The 19,393-nt window shown below is 37.5% G+C and overlaps 1 protein-coding gene across 2 annotated transcripts in view; it reads right to left on the reverse strand.

The window, feature by feature from the left end:
- The window catches only part of arhgap5 (Rho GTPase activating protein 5), a 38,780-nt gene extending 22,040 nt beyond the window's left edge, over nucleotides 1–16,740 (reverse strand). For both annotated transcript variants that reach the window (XR_010892534.1, XM_067367785.1), the window contains exons 1-3: nucleotides 16,459–16,740; nucleotides 10,661–14,550; nucleotides 9,879–10,032 (exon numbers count right to left, since the gene is read on the reverse strand). Coding sequence is in view for 1 of the 2 variants with exons in the window: in XM_067367785.1 (XP_067223886.1) it covers nucleotides 9,879–10,032; nucleotides 10,661–14,377 (3,871 nt within the window). In the remaining variant the exon portion in view is untranslated. The remainder of the gene's footprint in view (nucleotides 1–9,878; nucleotides 10,033–10,660; nucleotides 14,551–16,458) is intronic.
- Nucleotides 16,741–19,393: the final 2,653 nt, after the last annotated feature.

Raw genomic sequence — 19,393 nt, forward strand, 5'->3', positions numbered from 1 at the left:
CACAATCAATAGAGAGACGGTATGACTAATTCACACCCAATCGCTCTCATTATGTACTGGCACTGTGCTAATTTATCTTTATCTGATTTACAACGAGCAGAAATCTGTAAGAAATGTTATGAACCATAGATAAAATAACTTCTGAAAGTGAGCCGTTATGTCAGATCACTCTTTCAATAGGAAAAAAATATCCCACCTTTAATAGTCGAGCATATTTACAGTACAAACCTTAAATGAACCAGAGGTGTAAAGAATACCTGAAAACCATACTTGAGTAAAAGTACAGATACCTTACATCGAAAATGACTCCATTACAAGTTACAAGTAACCAATTCCAATACGACTTGAGTAAAAGTCTTAAAGTATCTGATTTTAACAGTACTTAAGTATTTTACTCGTACTGAATGTAGGCTCAAAGATGCACTAGTCCTCAACACCTGAAAGACATGCCGGTGAAAAGAAACAACTGATTTGTAAAATGAGAAATTATGCTTATTTTGTAAAATCAAAATAAACCTGAACACCTCAATATTGCAATAAATCAAGGTCGACAACAGCCTCTTAATCATCTACAAACTCCCACGTCTCAGTTAAGCTCAAGTGCACAAAAAGGCCATAAGTAAACCTATATCTGTCAAAAAGGTCTTGTCAATATAGCGGATAAATAAAATAAAGTTAAGTAAAATTAAATAGTTAAAGTCTACTTGCATTAGATGTGCTGGTTTCAGCCTCATCACCAGCTGCAGTTGATGACCTCATCTCATAAATCAAACACCTGCGATTAAGAAACTACCTGCTAATGCTCTCACATTCATGTAAAGTATCCTTGTTGACAAGTTTGGGTGAGTAAAGGCAAAACGCACAAGATATAGTACCTTCAATGCCCTTACATGACGATATCGCTTCTTTATAGCAGAAATAATCTGCTGCAGAAAAAGTTAGGTGCCATGCAAAATGTAATGTGTGATTGCATTACTCATCACAAATGTATTGGAGTAAAAAGTACATTTACTTGTTCAAAAATGTAGTCAAGTAGAGAGTAAAAGTTGTTAATATCTTTGATACTCAATACAACCACAAAGTAGCCAAAAAGGTATTTAAGTACAGTAACTAATTACATTTACTCAGGTACTTTACACCTCTAAAGTGAACTATGAGGAAACAAAAAAAAAAAAAAAAGAAAAAAGAAAAAATAATCGTTCATTAATCGTAATTGAGGTAAAATGTTAAATTAATCGAGGTTTTGATTTTAGGTCATAATCGTCCAGCCCTACTTGGAACTGAAGTCAGGAGCAGGGTTGGTTACCCCTGTCTTAAACACAATGCATTAGATGAGCTTCATTGTATGCCAACACATACAAGGAATTTGTCTTGGCGACAAAAGCTTCCAGTGCACAGACAGAACGACAGCAACAAGACAGGTAATAAAAGTAAAATAAATAGATAAAAATAATAATATTTAAAAAATACAAATAGACAATACATGTATATACAGGTATGTTATATACATTGCAAGGAATGTGAATAAGAGGTATGGTATGCTAAATAAATATGAGTATAAATAGTATTGTGAGTATTGTACATGTTTATTGCCCAGTGGGGGCATTTAACGGTTCATGAGATAGATCTGGTGCTCAGTGCTCTGTAGCGCCAAAGAGAGAACAACTATTCAAAGAGGAAGTGGCCTGGATGCGGGTCCAAAGTGATATGACACTTAACCCCATAAAGCCTACTGTATCATATAGGCCTCTAAATTATCAACATGATCAAAACTTTGCTGAAAAACCTGTTGTACACACTCTACTACATTCTAACATTTGATTGATTGTATAATTTTAGTTTAATTCTAAAACCTTCTCCCTTCAGGTTGTGGCACATGTGCCTTTTTGCTGTGAGATCTTGATTTATCTTCACTGATGTGTGAATGAATGAAGATTTTTCATCTAAAAAGACAAAGTGTTCCATTTAAAGAAAAATATTTTTCTTAGTATTATTGGGCTACTCTTCAGACCATAGTGTTCACAAAATTGTCTCTCTGATGATTGTTGCACAGTAATAACAGTGTGGTTTATTGGATCATAAAAATTGATTTTCCTGACTATTATTTCATATATCAGATTTTACATGGTGTAAGTAAACTCGACAAAAGCATGACATAAGCAAATTATTAGAATACCCAAACAGAAATGATACAGTAACCACAGTTTCCACCATAATACCACAATTAGCCACTATTATCAAAACAAGGAACTATTCCAAAATGACAGATAGACTTCTAAAAATTTCTCAGTTTGAAATTTATAAAAATTGAATTACATTACATTACAAATTAAATCAATCAAAATGTTTTAGATTATTGTTTTTTTCAGTTGCAACAATAACTATAATATAGTTACCATGGTAGCTAAATCAATTAAGATTGAGCTATTTCCTTGTTTAAAATGCAATGCATCATACTCTGCAGCACTAGGTCTCAAAATGCAGAAACGGGGTATGACAATTATTCCCTACCGAGTTAAGTAATCCCTATGACTGAGAGGAAGCCGTACAATATTGAAAAGCAAGGCTAAAGGGCTAAAGACTTGTGAAAAGGCTGACTCCTGCATTTTCACCGCAAAAGAGTCACTTTAAAAAGTGCATCATTGCGACAGCCTCCAGGGAAATGCGCAGCATTTTGCTTTTGTGACCTGAAACAGTAAGATGCACAAACATTGCAATCAAAGAGCTAGCTGTCTAGTTATCCTGCTGACTAGGTTTTAAAACACAGCTATTGACATATACAGGCTGTAATCTCACATTCATATCGGACTCCAGAAAAACAAGGTGATACACATGTAAGAGGCGTTTTTGGGCTGCTATTCAAACCGCAGTATTCACAAAATTTTCTCTCTGATGATGTGTTACAGTGCAGTTTATAGTATAACGTGTAAATAAACTAAAACATAGACCTTGAGAGGAAACGTCAACAAGCTGTAAACAATCCTGTCCATTTCCCCATCACAATTCATCAAATTCTCTTGGAAAACAGTCCAATGTTGCAGAATAATGGTTTAGAGATTGTCCATAAACACACTTGTGACCCTTTCAGCCCAGTGTGGTCTTAATCATGAAATATTAGTCAGCTGATTAACTGTTGTACAAATACTCTCGCCTTTTTCTTTATTCGAAGCAGTTCCACATGTCCGGCCAAGAACTGCTGGCTATCCGTGCTTATGCAGGACATTTTCTGCTAATCGAATACCCAGTTTGCCAAAGCATACTGAAATCATTCAGCTATGAGCTTCTCTGGCACATATCTTATTTCACACTTGGTAGCATCCAGTCGTTGGTGAGGTAATGTATTGTTAAGCTTGCGTATGGGGCAACATCTGCGCTTGATCACACGTATAACATTGGCCAAGTCAGGTTTTTAAACCTTGACATCTTTCATGTGGCTATATAGGCTGGGAACTCTAATTTCTGAAGTTTTTCTGGCAATTCATCACCATTCATATCGCATTCAAACTTGGACCGAAACCTCTGTAATAGTCTACTGATGGGGAGCCACTGACATTTTATGGTATTGGTGCCTTTAGCTGCCACCGCTTTGCTGCATAGACAGCCAATCTGAGTTATTGGGCTTTTCTTTTCCATTTGAGTTAAAACCAAAATGTGCCCACAGGGAAGCCTTTGTGTTTGGCTTTGCAACCAGCCCAGAGTCCATGTTGTGGATTTCAACGACAGCTGATCAAATGATGCTGGCAAAGCAATGTCAATTGAACTTGAAATACGGGTTGTGATGTTTTACACAGAATACATAAAATAGCTTTTGCTAAAAATAAATATTATGCAGGCCAATGAGTCGCAAATAAGAAAGTTAAGGTAACACTTTGTATACATAATTAGTTAATATTTTAATATGTGAGGTAAATGCTTTATTTAAATAATTAGCTCATATTCCAACTCCAGTTAGTTGGATAATAATATTCCAATTAGTTAATATTCAAATATTCCAAGCAAATGCTTAGTCGTTAAATAATTAGTAGCTAATATTCAAATTTGGAATATGAATTAATGGGAATTATAATATGAATATGCAGCTAAATGAGTTTGAAATATTACCAAATTATTTACATGACAAAGTATTTACTGGAAATACAGGAACATACACTAATTGTTATATTAAAGGGTTAGTTCACCCAAAAATGAAATTATGTCAATTACTCACCCTCATAAGAGCATTAATTAGCAAATTAATTCCACACCCGTAAGACCTTCGTTCATCTTCGGAACCCAAATTAAGATATTTTTTGATAAAATCCGATGGCTCAGTAAGGCCTCCATTGCCAGTAATAACACTCCCTTATTCAGTGCCCAGAAAGCTTCTAAAAACATTTTTAAAACAGTTCATGTGACTACAGTGGTTCAACCTTAATATTATAAAGCCACAAGAATACTTTTTGTGCGCCAAAAATAACAAAATAGCGACTTTATTGCACAATATCTAGTGATGAGTGATTTCAAAACACTGCTTCAAGCTTCTGAGCTTTACGAATCATTTGTTTCAAATCAGTGGTTTGACACGTGAATCAAACTGCCAAAGTCACGTGAACTATTGAAGTTTCAAAACATGACGTAACGAAGCCTCGTTTACTGAAATCATGGGATTCTGGCACTCGTAACTACTGATTCGAAACAAAAGATTCGTAAAGCTCCGAAGCTTCATGAATCAGTGTTTTGAAATCGCCCATCACTAGATATTGTTGAATAAAGTCGCTATTTTGTTATTTTTGGTGCACAAAAAGTATTCTCGTCGCTTTATAATATTAAAGTTGAACCACTGTAGTCACATGAACTGTTTTAAATGTTTTTAGTAGCTTTCTGGGCACTGAATAAGGGAGTGATATTGCTGGCGATGCAGGCAATCTATGTTCCGAAGATGAACGAAAGTCTTACGGGTGTGGAACGACATGAGGGTGAGTAATGACATAATTTTCAGTTTTGGGTGAACTAACCCTTTAATATCCAATATTTCCAGGAAAAGCAGTTAATGTTAAGCTAATGGTCCAACTGTATTGCACAACAACAATTCAAACATGCAAACTTAAGCAAGTAAGCACTGTTTGTAAATTACCTCCTTTCCACAGAGCTGTTTAACGCACCGCTGCACCCTTGGGAACACATCAAGTCAACTAAAATGCACCTAATTTGCATCCTATTTGTTGCAACATTTCTTAAATTGGCATAAAATTTCTTTTTTTGTTTAGAAGCATGTCACTTTGGGATCCAAAGAGTGTGCATTGTGGTCAGCTCATTTATTCACTCACGTAGTCCTATTCAAGGCCTAGAAAAATTTGCAGAGAACTGACGCAACAATGTTTTTCTGATCATATGTCTTCAGTGTCTGTCAAGTTCATGGTTTATTTCATAGTTAGTGTCTCATATAAATATCTAAACATCCATAACATTTCACACAGAAGAGGTTATTACTGTGAAGCCCTGTGAGGAGGAAATGACAATGGGGGTACTCTTCTGATGGATAAATGAAGCATCCAGGCCTAAATGAGCCATGAAAGTCAATTAGGAAACATCCATAAAGTCCATTTTCTTCGTACAGTTTTCAACGCCACAGGCTCTTGGTTTTCAGAAATGCTGGGCTACGAGAAATAAAGGACTGTGTGTGTGTGCATACACCCATGTTTGGAAGAGTGGATTGTTTGACTACTTGTTCTTGACCACAAAAAAAAAAAAAAAGAAAGAAAAAAAAAGAAATGGAGTCAAGTATTATAATTTCCTCTGGGTTTCACAATGCAGTACAGAGCGAGACAGAGGGGCATAAATGGGAGGGAGTGAGCGTTTGGCTTGGGGGGCAGGGTGTTTGATGAACCTTTTCATCTGCACAGCTCTGTGAAGCAAGATGCTTTCAAAAAGCTCTTAAACAAGAGCCCCGCGATGCTCAGATGCAGCCATGGGCACAATGTGCCATCTCATCTCATTCCAGTGGAAACCAAAAAAAGGCCCAGATTCAGCCACGGTCAAAAAGGCTTGATTTTAAAAGAGATAGTACACGTATAATAAATATTTGATATTAATGCTGACTATTAATATTGAAGGTTTACTAAATTTAAATATTTTTAAATCAGTATTGGTTAATACTGGACATATATTGGTTGTTACTATATATCACAAATTTCACGATTTGACTCAAGCTTATGGTTAGATCCAATTCTGATTTTGATTCAATCTGATATGTTTTTGATTCATTTGGATATACATCAGGTACAGTACATGTCTATTTTTCTTAAGGAAAAAAATGTAAATCAATTTATTACAAATTAACAAACATTTGTATACAACCATTTAAATTGCACAGAAGGCAGTTTTTATAATAATTGTCATTATATTGATTATAACATTATGTTTCTATTCGTTTTTTGAAATATACACATTTACACACTTGATAAACATTTGATTATGGATGATGGATTTATTTTCATGATGGTTTAAAGAACAGGTTAAAATATAACGAATATGTAATATAGTGCATATATTTAGCAAAATGCTAGTTAATTTTTCTAGCTAACAAGTGAGCTATGGTCACTGAATGGCTTTGCTGAGGTAAATGTAACATTACATGACATTGTTTACAAGCTGTTTTACTGACACCTTTCAGCACTTGAAACACTGAGTCATTACATGAGACATGAAACTTTTCAGTAAGTTGTACTGTATGTTTAAACATACCTTCTGATGTTCATTCATGTTTATTTTGTGCTGTAACTAGTACTAAAGAGGAAGAGATGATCAGTTTACACACTTTCTGCACTGTCGCTTTGCTTGGCACTACATCAATTTGTCACGCCACATTAAAGGGGTGGTTCAATGCGATTTCACTTTTTTAACTTTAGTTAGTTTGTAATGTTGCTGCTTGAGCATAAACATTATCTGCAAAGTTACAGCACTGAAAGTTCAATGCAAACGGAGATATTGTCTTCTAAAGTTATGGCAGTTTAATGCTGTTTATCGCCCCAAACTGTAAGTAAGTTTTATTGTTTGTGCATGTATTTTAAATGTATAGTTCTGTTGCTATTTTTGTTTGCGTCAAGGACATATACAAAGAGTAACTCATTTTTGCTTCGCTAGCCAGTTAGCTGTATTATAGTGCATACTTCTCTTACAAACACCAACAAACTTCTATGTTCATATACAAACAGTTGCTCATGCTGTAAATTAAACGCTACCTTTACAAAAATGCTACTTCTCAGTCATGCATTTGGCTACAGTAAAGCTTTAATCAGGATAAAACTGTACATTGAAAGCTAACAAACAGCAGTGACAGCACATCTAAACACTTTGACACAAATACTAAATGAAATACCATTCATAAACGTCCTTTAAAAGCCGCGATTGCTGTTCATCTGGGTCTGATTCGGGCTCAATTTGATACAGCAATATAATCAAATTGAGCATGCAATATAAACGAAGCCCACGTAACCGGTAACAAATGGTAAGGGGCGTGGCGTTTCCGCACGCTTCAGCGAATCAGCGATGGCTCTGGATACACTGGGCCAGCTAACCAATCTGAGCACATTGCGTATTTCGGAGGGAGTGGCTTCATAGAAGCAGGAAGTCAAACAAGCCGTTCATATGACAGTGGAAACAGAGGTGTAGAATAAAGGTAAAATATTAGGGCTGCACGATTAATCGCATGCTATTCTCATGCGCATTTCGTCAGTAAAGCCGGTTCCCTGATTACCGCTAAATCGCCATCACCTGCTTTCAAATGAAGCGGCATTTAATAGACAGAGCCGTAGATCACTGAAAAGCCACGCAATATCGCGTTCATATCGCAGATGAATCGCCTGCGATAATGAACGCGATATTGCGTGGCTTGTCTGTGAACTACGGCTCTGTCTATTAAAAGGCGCTCCGTTTAAAAGCAGGTGATGGCGATTTAGCGGTAATCAGGGAACCGGCTTTACTGACGAAATGCGCGTGAGAATAGCATGCGATTAATCGTGCAGCCCTATAAAATATATTAAAAATACAGCATTTTCAAAAAAACAAAGCATTAAGACATGTTAAACTGGGCCCCAAAAACACAATCAAGCCTAGAAAAAAACTGCTGAACCACCCCTTTAAATAGCGTCAAAACAGTATTTGTTGTTTAAATTTTGCTTTAAAATTGACACAATTTGAAAGCTAAGACTTTGTTTCATATCAAAAGTAACAAAACTCAAAGCTTAATGTGATTCACTGAATAAGAGACACATTACAAATGTTTAGTTCACACATTACCTGAAAACAGCACAGACCAAGAAATAGATTCTTGGGATTTAAGGATTGATATTAGTTCATAAAAATGAGAATCAATAAAAAAAATAAAAAATAAAAAGTCAAGAAATCAATGTTTTGCACAGGCCAGCTCTACTCATTTATATTTTTCTACATTAAGATTACCTTTGCATTCATCTAATGATAACTTAAAGTTAATCTTTAAAAAAAAAAAAAAATTAATCTTTAGCAAATCTCAAAATGAATATTTATTTTTCATACTGTACATTATAATGTTGTGAAATTCAATTGTAGCATTTAAAATGCCTGAATTTAGTTAAGCCTTTTTTGTTGTTGTTGTTGTTGACAAAATTGTGTTGAATTGTGTAGAATGCCTTCCATAAATTACATCAATTTATAAAGTTAAATGATAATGCTAAATGCTTCCCTATAGTCCACAAACCTGCATGTCACAAAAAGAACCAAGCCACTCACCAAAAGAAAAAAATCAATAGTCCTGCACATTAACAGTGCACAGCACTATGTGAGATCTAAACATGATATCAGCAAAATCTGTTTTGGATCATCACGTATAGGCCTCATGGGTGTACGGCCACACATATACAAAGCAAAACCAGTTCAACCAGCAAATTGGCTAAGTAGTACACTCACCACAGACACTTTGCCCACTTCCAGTACACACCATAAAAACCACAAACAGCAGCTTAATAATTTCCTTTAAGAAACCACATCAACGTATATGTCATCCATGCATAATTTGCACTGATCTGACCACAACCAACCTGAATGACAGAATGTGTGTGTCACCTACTCGCTAATGAAACCTCAAGCTATATTACGGGTCAGCTGGATTTATTGACAGCCCTGTTACTCAGAGTTTCCATTGAACACAGTTACAGAACAAGCTACTGAAGGGCATGTTGTAACCAAACAAACAGCCACAGTAAAAGGGCCTCTATCTCTGCTTTATGCATATGAAGAAGACTTTGTTCGAGTCCAAATATGGTCAGCACGTCCACAAATTATGTTAAGCACACCCCGTGGCTAAGATGTGTGCTGGGCCTCAGACTTTACACATCATTTGCAGAGTCCATGAAAATGCAAACCACAGTCTAACTGAACAAAGTACTCTGGGAAAAATTAGATCATCATAACACGTGCCATAAAAATCCATTCAATCATTTTCCCTCCTCCCCTGCCCATCAACTTCCTGTTGTGTCAGAATTTATTACCTCAGAGTAATGGATTTCATTCATTTACTCATTGATAGCATTTGAACCACATACAGAATTTCTGTGCTTTAAAATATAGACTGTATCAAGCTCACAAAGTATGCAATTTGAAACGCACAAATGTACAATTTTCAGTAAAGCACCTCAGGACCAGGAAGGACAAATTTTTAGCAAATGTTACTAAAACTGCAATCTACTAAATGAAAAATGCCAAGAACAAAAATGGCTAACATAAATCACTTTCTTCTTGCAAACTCACACAATAAAGATACAATTCTCAAACAGCCTTCAAACGAAGAACTGACAAGAAACTTTTACACATTTTCAGATGTTATATTTAGTTATTCAGCTTTAGAATAACAGGAAACTTACCTGTTCGCTCAATGTAGTCAACACACTTCTCAATAAACAATGGTATGGGCCTATCAGGAGTGACCAAGTTCTGAAGAGGCACCCCAAAATAGTTGCTCTCCCAATTTCTTCGAGTTGGTGGGTACAATGGCTTTGGGGTCTTTATTGGCTTTGTCTGTTGAGAAAAGATAACATTACATACTATGACCACTACAATGCATGCTGACAACAATCATGTTTCAATGTGCCTGCTGTTAGCGTTTAAATTGGATAATGTTGGAAACTATAATTATCTTATAAATCAACTTCTTCATAAGCATCTTTGAAAAAAAAAAAAATATTTTTGGAAATCTTTTAAAGAATGCACAGATATGAAAATTCTGGCAAATAATGATATTAAAATTCTTTACTAACTGGTCTAAATAAATAAACTAAAAATAAATTAAATTAAATACAAAAACCTAAACTTTGATCTAAATTTAGGAATCACAACATTATAATGTACAGTATTAAAAATTGATATTCATTTTGGAGAGTAAAAGATGTAATTTAATAGCACATTTAAATAACTGTTTTTAAAAGATTAACTTTAAGTGAGCTTTAGATGACAGCAAAGGTAATCTAAATCTTAAAATAAGAAAAATGAGCATGCACAATTAAATACACAACATCGGCACAAACAAATAAATAAAAAGAAATCTATAATATTAGTCAATGTGGTACCTAATCCTATATGATTCATAATTCTTTGAGTTTTATGTAATAATTGAGTACAAGTTTAAAAAATATATATACTAACTCACCTTTTTGGATTCCTTGATCTTTGGTGCTTTCTTTTTCTTCATTTTCTTATCATCCTGCTCTGGGTCTGATGTGATGGCTGGATTGTCTATCCCTCCTTTCCAAGGATCCACTGGTGAGAGAAGTGGATCTTCTTCACTTCCTCGATTGCCCCTTCCTTTCTTCTTCTTCTGCGTTGCAGGCCCCGACTCATCATCACTGACATCTGAGTGCACTCGTCTTTGATAAGCTTTTGTTTTGCTGAAGAGGATCTTTGAACGATGTTTATACTTAGAAGGTCGTCTGCCACCCTGAGACTTAGACATGGAGTCAAAGCCATTTTCCTCATCCCCGTGCAGAGCGAGTCCACCGAACGAGTTGCGGATCTTGCCAGATCTGCCGTGTGCATCTTCTGGTACGGCATATATATCATCACTGAAGCCTTTCAATTTGAGAAGAGTGTCAGCCGGCTCTGCATAGTTGTCGGATGCTTCAAGGTCATCGCCGTGACCCATCATTGGACTTCGCGTCCACCTGGTGGTCCTCATTCCAGCCTCAATGGTCCTCAGAAGGTTGGGGTCCAGCTTCTTAACATTGGGTTTGGGCAGCACATTGGGCTTGGGTTTTACTGGGGGAGGCACTTTGTGGTTACGCTCGTGATCACCAAGAGGTGTGCTGTGAACCGGGTACTCATTTCCTTCTAGGTCGATTCTGTACTTCCGTTCACTAGGATTAGGCAGCAGCTGCACATCATCACCTATTGGGCTGTAAGGTGGCGGACCCTCCCCATCATCCTCAGAGTCAGGGTAGTATTGGTAGGCAGGTGAATGGCTATGAGGTGACTGCGGGAAGACATCTTCACCTGTGCCTGTTCCGTCTCTGCTGTTGTCGAACATGAAGGAGCTTTCAATGTTGCTCTTCTTCTCGAGGACCTCATTGAAAAATGGCGTGAAAACTTCTGTCTGCCTGTGATACTGGGACAACGAGTAAAGAGCGGTAAACTTAGCAGAAATTTCCGTGGCAATGTGCTCCCCTTCAGTCATCAGCTCTTTTATCGCTTCATTCTCAAAGAAGTCTGCCTGGCTGTCCGTAATGGCCACCAGTTGAACTGGAATGACATCCTGGACTTCGGCCAGGAACGCCCTCAGCATAGCCATGGAAGACTTTCGTTTTGCTGAGTAAACAAGAATGTACCCATGCACCAATTCATCCTTTCTGATTCCAATTGAGGAGTGGTAGGAGATCACAGTGACCTGTATGCGTCTGCGACTGTCGCCGATGATTTTCTCCAGGATCAACGTGTTGCACTGCCCGGGCTGTCCGGCGCTGCAGGAAAGTGAGTCAAGGAACGGGGAGAGAATGAGATCCACGCTGAATGGATCTCCACACATGGCACACATGACTATCCGTAAATCTGTCTCAGACAGATCTTTAATTGAGGGCATGGGGTTCATCATGTCGAAATTGTGCTTCAATCCCTCCAACACCGCTCTGAGGGCCTGTTTTATCTGAGACTCATTAAACTTCCTGGGAAAAGTGCTGGAAGGTATATCTACAAAAGTACACTGTAGCTTATTTGCAAGCTGTTGGCCCTGATGCCTTAAAATAGGCATGTTTTTGCAAACACTGTCACGCTGGTTTGCTAGAATGAGAATGAATGGCACTGGCTGGCTATACCTATCCCTTCTGCTCTGGGCAATCTCAGCTCGTATCCGGCTTATGCGGTCACCAATGTAATTAAGCGACTCTATAGAGCTGAAGACACAAAAGAACCCATGGGGCTTGAAAGTCGATATCCAGGAATGGTTCAAAAGCATGCCAGAATTGACATCCACAGGCAAAAGGTCTAATTCATAGATTTTCCCATCAAGGGTGTATTCATCATCAGTGGACTGAGCTCGGATTTCATTTGCGAGCTCCTGCGCCAATCCTTCTCTGCCTACGAGGCACAGGTTAACCTTATCAATGTTGGCACTGTTGTAGTAGATATTCGAGCGGCCATGATCCAGCTGAACTAGCCTGTTGGCGAGGACTTGCTCGACTTTGAGATCGATGCAGGCCGTGCCGCTGAGGCACGTTTCTTTTGTAGGGTGATAGACAAACCCGATGTGTTTGAGTAAAAGTGACTCCCTGTCTGTGGCGAGTTTCTGGAGAGCTCTGTATCTAGGTTCCTCGTTAAGTACGGCATGAATCTCACTCATTTTGTCACAGCTCGGGGTCGCATTCAAATCGAGGTCATAGAACAGCTCTGCGTGCTCAAAAAGCATTTCCTGAAACTCCTCTTTGGCCCTTTCAACTATTTCCTGCTGATGCCGACTGTAAACATCCCTGCGATCTGATTCAGTGATGTACTTGTACGCCTCATCCTCCATGACAAAGCACATAACCTCTTCCCACGGTTGGCCGGGGCTAATGAAATGCACTCGCTCCAGCGTCTTCTTGAATTTCTCCTTCATCTCCAACCGCCTCTTCTCAGATATCAAATGCTGGACATGGTTTTGATAAATCCTCTCTCCTTCCATGGTTTTGAGGATATCGAAGGGCACTCTTCTATCATCGGTTTTATCGAGGTGGTCAGTCTCATACCATGGCGTTTGTTCTAACTCAATGAAACAGTACTGAAACTCAGGCCTGCTCTTCATAAGGCTCTGAGCCTCAGTCCAACTCAGAGTCTCAATTTCCTCCAGGTTGTTAAGCAACTTATTAAGAATTTTTGGCAGACTGGTAAGATAATCCTCACGTCGCCTCTTGATATGCTCTTGTCTCAGCTGTTCTATGTGCTTTGAAAAGATGTTTCTGGCCTTTTTGGTGCCTTCCAAGTTGATGTACTCTTCATAGTCTGGGTGGCTTTTCAACTTATTGCTCACAATTTTCCAGCTCGTGTGATAATCTCGGACAGTTTGAACGATGAGCTTTTCAAACTTGTCTGAGACCGAAGCTACTAACTGTCTCTGGGATTTGTATGCTTCCAAATAAGAGATGATTTTGGGTTTACCTCGGGTTTTGTCCATCTGCTGTGTCAGAGCATTGAAACAAAGTTCCACATTCACAGATGCTCGAGCTGATGTTTCCACCAACATGAGATTCTTTTTACCTGTAACAAACGTCTGAACCTCCCTCAGGTATTGCTCGACACATTCGTCACATTTTGTTGCAGCAATGATTATGGGTTTTTTTGTCTTGGAAATTTGAGAATAAAGACTGTGGACAAATTTCATCTGGTCATCAAATTTTCTATTGCATCCTTTGCTTACATCTATACACAATACAAAGCCATCGATGTTGAGCTTGCCATCAGGCATCTGCTTCTGATCAAAATCCTGCTCCAACCCAAGCTGGTCTGTGCAAATGTACATCAGCTTCTCAGCAGACTGAAGCTTCGTATTTGCAGCCCGTTTTGTGTAAGGCTGCAGGTTTGTGCTCCGATGAGGCAAGAAGGTCTGGTCATCGATGAACTCAGTCTGCTCAATGACCTGGATTCTACACTCAAGGCCATCATCCCCTCGATGTAATACTTCACCCCAGTATAAGAAGTGATCGTTATTCACCACACGCCCTCCAAAGTCAATTGTGCTCAACACAGAAGTGTGCTCTGAGTAGTAGCAGTCCGCACTGGGGCGCACATATCTGTTGCATAGGCAGGATTTACCTACGCCACAGTTGCCCTTCTCTTTCTCAGTGCCTGAGAGCCCAACGACACTGATAGCGAATGTCGGACGGGGCTCCTTATTCTTGGCCATTATATTGCCCCTCTCATTGCTTGTTACACTAAGCAAAGTATGCCGGCAAGGCAAGCATGTACTCCCATTTGCTAGTGCAGACACATTTCCATGTCTCCCTTTAAATAAGCCGATGTAGCTTTAATCTGGATCATCTGTACCGGATGATTGCTCTTTCCCCTCCTATCACCTTCCTGCAATACAAAAATATTAAATTAGTCGACAATATGATAAAGCTTAAAGTTTCCAATAGCAGAACACTGATCACTTAATATTCTGCATGATAACTTTGTTGACAACACAGACACAATCACAACAGAATCAACCAAAAATGATGCCTTGAATAATAAGCAACACATCTGATTTATTGAGCTCCTGTACTATTACTAGCTCAACCACTGGATGATCTTTGTAGGAGTACTAACACTGTGGCACAAGCTCATTTACTTAAATATACTTTTACTGATGTACCCCAGTGTTTTTTTGTTTTTTTTAAATAATAATGCAAGCTATGCTTGTTGTCAGCAGTGACAAGATTTGTACAGAAAAATGCCTCGGCAAGTAGAAATAAGGCAACAAATTAACTTAGTTATGCTCAAGAGCATTCTGTTCATGATAAACAAAATAATTCCAAGAAATTATTTTATAAAATGCTATTAAATTCAGTGTTGGGACGGATAGATTAACTATTACACTTCTGAATATGCATATACTCAATATTTGACAATGTAAACCCTGAAGTGAATCTTTTAAAAGATTATGCGATGCATAGATGAAAATTGTGTCATCATTTACTCATCCGCATATCATTCCAATCCTGAATGACTTTTTTTTTCCTCAGTGGAACTCAAAAGGAGATGTTAGAAAGAATGACAGCCTTAGTCACTTTCATTTCATCTGTTTTCCACATAATGAAAGTGAATGATAACTGAGGCCGTCATTCTACAATTAAAAACCATACACATTTTTAAACAATGATTTCCCATGCCACTTCAGGCATTTATCATTACTGGATAAGGACATTTAAATGACATTTCGATTCGCATGAATTCTGTAATGAATCTTTCAGACCATTATAGGAACCGAACTGACCAATTCATTTTAAAGAACCGACTCAAAAGAACAGTCGGCTCACAAATCGATTCACTCTACACAAGATCAATTACTAATTGATGAAATATCGGAAAAGCTCAACATATCATATTGATATTCACTTTTGAAATGTCCATGACTTAAATTTTCTGCGTTTGAAAAACACTTTTTGAAATTATTATATAGGCTATTTGGCATTTTTTACATGACCGTGCGAACTCTGGAGTAAATGATGACAAAAAAAAACAAATCATTTTGCCTAATTTGTGTTGTGAATTTCATAAATAACGGCCGCATTTATGGGAGATATGACCTCGCGAGCGTGAACCACTGGACATCAGTGTCTAAATGACGGCTGCTGTATTTCTCAAGCGAGGATGTAAAGCAGACAGAAGCATATGCTGAAGGTGAGAAGGAATTCCGACCAGCAGCGCTATTGTTACGGGGAGTCGCGAGCCACACTGCGATCAGATGTGGACGCAACGATTCCCAAAACTAGTCGAGTGAATTATTCGCAATGATTGCTATGACAACGAACTGAACGGGGGTTTCAAATTGGCAAGAATTTGAGTATCTTTTACTTCAAAACACCTCAACCCAACAGTATTCACTGCATTTAAATCCCATCATTGAATTTTACATCAGAGTAACGTTAGTTTTATCGCAGCAAATTAACTACATACAAGCGCTTGTTGTATTAAATAACAAGGCGATTTAGGTCAGTTTAGTGTCGGTTAATATGCTTATTTGTATTCGCATCGACAGGGGCCTTGCCTCTAACAAGGCATTAGATGCTTCCTTTGCTTGCTAGCTTCCCAGTTAGCCAGAGCTAGTTAAGTGTGACACCGACACAACGCACTGTAGGCGAGACAGACAAATCTGAGCATTTACATAAAGCTACACAACTACCGCTTACACATAGAAAAAAAATCACACATTTGACCAAATTCAGTAAAGCAAACGACAAAAAGCATGCTAGAAAGTCACATATTCCGTGTGCATTCCCCTACCTAACATGGTCGCTCCCAGCTCCCGACACCACAGATAGGAGGTGGCATTCCAACTATTTCCTTTAATTTCCAAGGATGCGATTCCGAGACAAATCCCAGTTTTGTTACGTTTCCCGTGGGTGATTGGTTTAATCGGCAAATTTTTCCTAAAGTGGTTGTTTTGAGTCTTTTCTATCAGTAAGAGTGGTATGCGTTCAATCGGAGAGCCATCCCCTCCCCTCTCATTCCAGTCAGTAATGGCGACGGATAGATCCGGCTCTCACTCACTCTCTCCACACTAACTTTTCCATTCCGCTCACCGCGGGGGCACGACGCGCGCTCACGATTGCCTCTGAGGATCATGTAGATTAATACTTTCTGATTTTTGATATCTTAATGCGATCTATGCTATAGCAAAAATAAGTACGTAAAAACAGGAATAAACCATTACAAATGTATCAATATCTATCTATCTATCTATCTATCTATCTATCTATCTATCTATCTATCTATCTATCTATCTATCTATCTATCTATCTATCTATCTATCTATCTATCTATCTATCTATCTATCCATAGAGTTTTAAGTTGTTTTATTTATTTGTGTCTTTCTTTTCTCAAATACTACAATTTAAAGTTTTAAAAGAAGTGCCTGGCTTTATTTTATATTAAGTGATATTATAATAAATATTCATTTGCATATTGTATTGCATAGATCTTCTATTTTAATTTCTTTATAAAGCTGGAAGTTGAAGCTCTGTTGTCCTGGTTGTATGAAGGGTCAGCTGCTATTTCAATGACACAAAAAACACCACAGATTAGGAAGTCCGGTCTTATCCTCTGTGCACAATTTTTAACTATTCTTATGGAAAGATTTGGAACAAAGTCTAAAGTTAAATTTAAAACCATTTCTGAGCCTATAGCTTTTATCATAAACTAGTTTATCATAACTTTACTCCATCAATATGTCAATAGGAGTGTTCATTTATCAACGAATGAACTTAGCAAACATCTGTAGTCCATGTTTTTTGTTTGTTTGTTTGTTTTTGTTTTGGGACTGAGCGGTTACATTGTTTACCATTGTTTGCCTATACCTTTTGGATTTGCAAAGCCCCATTTGTGCTTATGAGCCTTCAAATCAGTTAAAATAAAAATTCTGTTTACTATTTGTTTCCTTGTTATCTTTGAGTGTCAGTTGAGCTTCAGACACTAGCATATCCAAAATAATTTAATAACATACTCCTTCGGTGTTCATATAAAAAGATTTTGAAATGATATATATGTGGCAGACAGAAGGATCCCCTGCAACTAACCAGCAGAACTAGACATGGGTAGGTCTGAATAATTAAGGAATGAAGGTGGGTCAGCCTGTACACTCTTGTGTTTGATATGCTTGTGTTTTATAAAATAATTCTCTGTTCAACAAATCTATTGTCTAGAGAGCATCTGTTCCCAAGACAACGCCTTCTGTGGTCAGCGGCCGGCCCCTCCCTGTCCCGAGACACAACACAAATGTCAAGTTTCTTCTTTTGTAAATGCAAATGATCAATCCAACCACTTTGGGTCTGAAATCATTGTTTTGTCATGTGGTACACCCTAGTTACATTTGCGTTTGCACCACTGTATGTTGTAAATTTGGCACCATTAACAAAAAACAAAACTTATGTTTTCATTTTTAGAGGGTCAGAGTTTTAGAGGTGTCAATGTTTGCTTCAAATTATTTATGACTTTTGTATACTGCATATATATATATACCATTCAAAGGTTGTAAAAGTTCTGTAAGATTTTTTATTGTTTTTGTCTCTTACACTTAGGCTGTATTTATTTAATCAAAAATACAGTAATATTGTGAAATATTATTACAATTTAAAATACATTTTCTTTTTGAAGATATTTTAAAATGTAATTTATTCTTGTAATGGCAAAGCTAATTATTCCAGTCTTCAGTGTCACATGATCCTTCAGAAAACACTGTTCTTATTTGGTGCTCAAGAATCATTTCATCAATGTTGAAAAAATAAAAACAAACATGATTTTTTTCTTCAGGGTTCTTTGTGTCTGCCCTAAGTAAGTGTGACTACAATTGTTGAACAGTGATTTGAAAGCCTGCAGAGTGAATTTCATCACAGTGCCATGATTGTGTCTGTTTTTGGCATTCAAATATTACGGCCATCAGCCATGTGCAGCAATCACTTCCTCTAAAAATATTCATTTGAAAACAATCCATTGAAACTCTGTTTGCCAATAAATATCTATTTCTGTGTAATTTCAGATTCAAAACAGTGTTGTTTTAGTATTATTAAAATACTACTGTAGTACTTGTTAATATTTTGAATAGTTTTTTTTTTTTTTAGTTTTTAAATACTTTTGGCTTTAATTTTTTTATTTAATATTTAGTTTTGCCATGCTAGTAATTTACCAACACAGGCTGTATGCAGAGGAGCAGTAATTAATGTTCTTAATTTATGTTCGTTAGGGCAGCTACTGCTCACAAAACACAAACGTGTACATCAAACACTGAGCATCAAACCTCACTAATGTGACTGGCCGTGCCTCCTTTAAATCTCCTTCCCTCTCTCTTTTTTACATCATGAATTATTTACCTTCCCCCCACCCCCAAATCTCCTTCCAACACCCCTCAGATCTGCAGATTCACTGTCAGCTGTGCTTGGAGTCTTGCTGAGAAGCTCTGGTGTCCACACCCTTTGTGTGAAGCCTGATTGTGCAAGATTAGGTTAGTCATCGCTCTGGATTAGCCAAGCGCTAGGTAAATGTACAGGAAGGGCATCCCCCAAGTTCTTTTTTTTTTAATAAATACCTGATTAACTACACAAACTACTTCTTATAATATAGTTTTATATGGCTAATATTACTTATAGAGATTTATGTAAAGTTTATTGTAAAGACGGCCAATGCTAGAGAGTCAAAAGCAACTCTCAGGCGCTTCTTAAAGCAT

The sequence above is a fragment of the Chanodichthys erythropterus genome, chromosome 18 (assembly GCF_024489055.1).
Source record: "Chanodichthys erythropterus isolate Z2021 chromosome 18, ASM2448905v1, whole genome shotgun sequence".
In the NCBI taxonomy this organism is placed as follows: domain Eukaryota; kingdom Metazoa; phylum Chordata; class Actinopteri; order Cypriniformes; family Xenocyprididae; genus Chanodichthys; species Chanodichthys erythropterus.